General features: G+C 31.5%; 1 protein-coding gene across 1 annotated transcript; it reads left to right on the top strand.

Annotated features, from left to right (window-relative positions):
* Positions 1 to 3,839: 3,839 nt before the first annotated feature.
* LOC123896277 lies at positions 3,840 to 4,277 on the top strand. Its single transcript, XM_045946688.1, has one exon. It carries the CDS (start codon positions 3,840 to 3,842, stop codon positions 4,275 to 4,277), a length of 438 nt encoding a protein of 145 aa, XP_045802644.1.
* The last annotated feature ends 1,375 nt before the right edge of the window (positions 4,278 to 5,652 follow it).

Raw genomic sequence — 5,652 nt, 5'->3', positions numbered from 1 at the left:
CACATTGTGTTTGTATTATATTATAAATAAACATTTTTATTAAAAATGTCTAATAATTTAATTGTTGTTGTGTTTTTTTAAATTGATATACATATGTTATTATATAAAAACATATATAAAATAAATAAATATATTATGTGGGTATGGGGCGGGGTGAGTACTAAGGTACCCGTACCCGCACCCATACCCGTTTATTTTTGCGGGTAATTATCTATACCCGTGTCCGTACCCAAAATGCGGGTTTTTACCCTACCCGTTATGGGTATTTTTTGCGGATGCCCACTAGGTATGAGTCAAATTGCCATCCCTAATCCGAGAAAGGATTTTGTCAATTGAATTGAGAGTCAAGTGAATTTGTGGTCCTTGATTTGGTATGTGAGAGAGAAGAAAAAGTAATAAAAGATGAATTCAAGGGTAAAGATTTTTTAATTGAGAAACATGAGAAAAATTTCAATGGAGACAATCCTTTCTCATCTGGTCTATGGAGTTGGACTTCCATTTTTTCTGGCCTCAAATATAACTTTTTTTATATGGTAGTAGTCATAAAAAATAATTGAAAAGGTTGATAAGAAAATGCAAAGGCTCGGTGCTCTTTTAATTTGTTTTTTTAAGTGGCAAAAATGATTATTTTGTACGCTATTGATATTATTTACAATTTAAATGATGACTATACTTTTTGAATTTGTTGTATTTTTTTATTTAGTGTCTATTTTTTTCATTGATCAATAATCATAGAATGACTATTTCACTCACTTCACACATATACACAGATCTTTTATTTTATTTTTGACAAAATGATTATAATCATTAAAAATAACATATAAGTGAAAGAATCAGAGTTCAAATCCGATCTCAACATTCAATCTAGATATTTTAACATTTTTTACCAGTTGTTAAAATTTGTGGACTTAATATAAAGATCAATAATTGGACCGCTCTAATGCTCGTTACTCGTATAAACAGTCATAAGAGTTGATCTAGAGACGAATACTTGCAAACATTTTCACATTCCATAACAATCGGACAAATTTATGCAAATGCATATACTAATCTTTCATGTTAAGTAAAATCACATACTACACTACAATTTTTTCTTAAAAGTTTTAATCATTGCTGCATTTTAAGAACTAACCCCTACTATTTTATATTTGTTATGACTATTTCTTTCTATTTGAATTCACCTAACCCCTTTTTGATGTGCAATAAAGTCCAATCAAACTAAGCTCCAAATTAATATCTTTTTCTTTATTGGACATAGCACGGCACAAGTTATACATAGCACTTACTAACTAATCACACTACTATCTGCTATACTGTTACAGATAATTTGACCTCTAAAATCTAGTCACTTGACCCTTATTGCCTCATCATCTTTTTATGCTTGTATCATTGTATGTACCAAATTTGGCCAAAATTACTCATATACTTCCACCAACATCAGCTAATTTTATTCAACTAATTAATGATTAAAGAAATTCAATAAAATAAATTTTAGTTTTGTAATGTGAGATTATCTTTATTTATATATTTATGTTTAGATCTTATTCATTTAATGTGATACTCTTAACACATTTTCTCACGCTTAAAATAAAACTGAACATCTAAAGTACGACTCGAGTGAACCAAAATATTGAGCTCAAGTTCGATTCGAAAGAACTCGAGTTCGATTCTTGGTAGGAAGAATTCTTGATCAGACTTTCCTAACCTTGTAGTCGAACTCTGAATTACTGGAGTCCTCTTCCCCTGAGAACCAAATGATTAATACTACAAAAACAAAATACGACTTGAGTGGTTCCATAACCTAATACTCAATAGATTTTAAATATGCTATGCCATAATCTTAAAATTTAGATTAGGCTTAACTCGACCTACAAAATCGATTTTGTAAGATTCATTTAATTCAAACCTAAATTTTAATCAACAACTGTTACAAATAATTTGACCTCTGAAATGCAGCCCCCTACACCCTTGACCCTTATTGGCTCATCAACTTTTTATGCTTGTATGTTGCTAATTTGGCCAAAATTAGTCATATAATTCCACCAACATCATCTAAATCTAAATTGAATTAATGATTAATGAAATTCAATTAAGTAAAATTTACTGTGCACGCCTTGTCTAATCTTTGTGTCTATAATTTAATCTCAATCAGTCAAGCTATCTATGTTTCAAATTTCAAATATTATCTTAAGAAATTAATAATACAAGAAGAGGTGGGGGGCACTTTTGGTTCAAAAAAGAAGCATCCAAACTAAGTATTAGTGGTATCTGCAGCTTTCATTTCTGCATGCCATTCACATCCAAACACTTAATGACAAATAAGTTGCATAGTGATTTTAAGAGAGAGATGAAGAATGTTGGTATGTTTGTCTTTGTCATACATAATTGTTCAATCAAACCATCATGACCTCCCAAGATTATTCCTCCTTCTTAGCTTTGTCTTTTTGCTATTACACTTCCCCCAATTCCTCAACCCCTCCCTCCTCCCAACAAAAGCAAAAGGTTAGGATCATATTAGAATGAAATTATATAATTACAAATTTAAAACTATGGATTGACAATGCACGCACCGATAATGTAAAATATTTTTATCGTTCAGATATCACATTATTATATTATGTCCTACAATATTTCGGTACATATCAAGATTACTTTCAGCATATTTGGGAATACATGTTGTATGATATATATGTGAATTACTTGTCTACGTGTGTGTTGATTTGGTTAAATTAGTACCTTTTGCAAAAGGGATTAAAATTATGGGGCAAAAGTGTAATTATGAAAATAGAGGGTCAAATAGTATAAGTAAAGGGACAAAAAATGCAATTTAATCAAAATCGATTGAATCTGCCACAGTTGAAAGATAAGTGAGAGCCGGCCTTTTGTAAAAGAGATTAAAATTAGAGGTAAAAAATGTTATTATGAAATATATGAGGTCCAAATCACAAGTTTATGAAAGTTAAGAGCAAATAATGCAATTTAGCCAAAATCAGTTGAATCTGCCACAGTTGAACTGTAGGTCAACCGGATCAACCTTGATACAATGCAATTCAACTAGACTAGATTGTGGTACAATCGTAAACAAACTAATCAACGAATTTACTATTTCTCTTGAGCAAACTATTTCGGTCCGATTTTTAAGACATTGTTTTAAAACTAAAGAACTAGTTAAACCTAAAAGGAAAAAAAAGTAAATGAGTTAGCACACCAAAAAGAGTCCACCACCATCTCCAAAGTTGAAGAGGGGTTAAGGGGACATGTTGTCGGAGCATCACTCAGACTTATTATTCCTCCAAACACACCCTTCCATGTGCTACTTCCTACATTCCTTTGTCCATTTCTTCTAGTCATTTTCTGCTTTAGGATTGCTTTTGCCTCTTAGTTACATAAATAAAGGAGGAGATATATGCTCGTGCCTTCTTCCCTTAGATATTGCCCAATCAACATCTTCTTTTTGGACTTTGCATCCTACCTGCCGATTCTCATTCCTTTTTCAAATCATTTAAAATTGATGAAGTCTTCCGCACAAATCTTATTTGAATATATATCGGTACATTCGTTGAGGTGGATGATAGGCTTACAAATACTATTTGCGAATTTATCAGAATCATTCACTTTAACTGATGTACCAGTACATATCCAAATAAGATATATATCCGAGTGTTCACATTAAAATTTCATCATGTTACCAAAAGTAAAAGTTTTTACATTAAACTATTAAACTATAAAATCTTAACCATATTAAATATTTAAAATATTTTCCATCACCCTATAAATACACATCTATATCATTTCATGATTTCTTAGAGTTGCATTACATATTACATTACACCATCATAATGGGAAGAGAAAACCATGACCCTACTATTGTTCACTCTTCCATTGCACTTCTACAAGAGAGGTTTAGACAATTAGAAAGAGTAAAAGAAATGAGAGAAGAGAGAGAGCTAAAGAAAATGCTCAATGAAACAAAACAATTCAATTCCAATAACATTACTACTCCAAGTTATGATTATGATCAATCAACAAGGTTGTTTTCTTCCAACCATGAATTGATTATTCCATCACGATCATCATCACCACCTCATGTTTCTCTTTCTCTTTGGCCAACAACATCACAGGTACAACAAGAGGAGTACTTTACAAGTTTGAAGAATCCAATTTCAATGAACTTATGCACTACAAATTATCCACAAAACATGCAATCTTCATGGAAGAATGGTTATGATTGTGACTCTTCCTCTGATTCTGGTGTTGACACTTCTCTTCACCTTTGAAAGAATCCATATATAGTTTAATCATGTAGCCTCTTCATTATCTAGTGAGTAATGATTGTGACACAATAGCTATCTTTTTCTTTTCTTTTCTTTTTTTTTTTTTTTGTCTTATCCCTCTGGTTCTGCGGTAAGGGCTCTGATAATCCAGAGTTCGAGTTCGGTCATAAGGCAATTAAAGTTTGGTTAAAGATTGTTCTGGTCAATTTAGCCGTCTATTGTGATCATTATTAGATAATAGTACTAGAAAAGATTAAATGATGTAGCCTTAAATGGCATGAACAAGAGGGTTGTTTAAATTTTTTGGTGTCACATAATATGTATGAACCATTTGTGTTATTTTCTTGGTTGCTTTGTGGTTGGTTTAAAATTTTGAAATAATGTATTTTGGTTAGCATCATGTCCTTTACACCTTGTCACAAATCTACTTAGTACTATCAATAATTGTATTTTATTTTTCCTTAAAAAAAGGGACAAGCAATAAATATAGGTTATATAATTTTGGTAATCTAGTACTAGACTACTAGTGATAATGTGCACTGCATCTATTGCAATTTTTTTTGTAAAAAGGTAATATCTTTTCATTAGGTTGAATGATCATGGAATTGGAAATGGCCCACAAAGGAAATTTCCATAGGTAATATTGAGATGACTCCAAAAATAATGAAAGTAGGAGAAAGTGCAAAATGTACAAACAAAACATAAAAAAATAAAATATTAAAAGAATGCATGCAGGAACAAATCCATGAAAACAAGTAAACGGTTTTCATGCAACCTGATTAACAAAAAAATACAACAATGAAGATGTCTTCAAAGTTTGATGAATCCAAAATTGTCTTTTCTGTCTGTTTGGACATCAGATAATCTCACAAAGTCCAACCACTTAAATTCTAATTTGTTTGTGTTGCAAAAACTAATGGATTTTTAATGTTTTAAACATGGTGAATACTTTCTTTTTTTTGTCAATTAGTCTACTGTCCAGCCCCTGCATATATAATACGATGTCCTTACCGACTGAGAGTTAAGTGTTGTGTATATTTTAAAAACAAAAGAAAACGCTATTTTAATTAAATGATATAATACGATTCGTTACACATTGGTACCAACATTACACTAGTTCAAGTGGAAATGAACTTGAATTCTTAAATATGATTGTGGATATAAAAAAATGCGGTTGAAAGGGAGAGATCTCACAAAAGGTGGTTAGTCAGAAACTCGGAATTATCCACGAAGATTAATCATTATCAAAGGATGGAGTCATATTATGTGGAAGTCTCACGTACGTTCCAAAGTAGTGGCTATACCTATTGGAGCTTCGACCAACCAACCACCACGGTAAATTCTGCTTTGGGGCCACGGGCCACCCCTTACTGTGCCA

This window comes from Trifolium pratense, linkage group LG7 (genome assembly GCF_020283565.1).
Source record: "Trifolium pratense cultivar HEN17-A07 linkage group LG7, ARS_RC_1.1, whole genome shotgun sequence".
Classification (NCBI taxonomy): Eukaryota; Viridiplantae; Streptophyta; class Magnoliopsida; order Fabales; family Fabaceae; genus Trifolium; species Trifolium pratense.
Note: the sequence above shows the minus strand (reverse complement) of the source record. Positions and strands in the feature narration are given on the sequence as shown.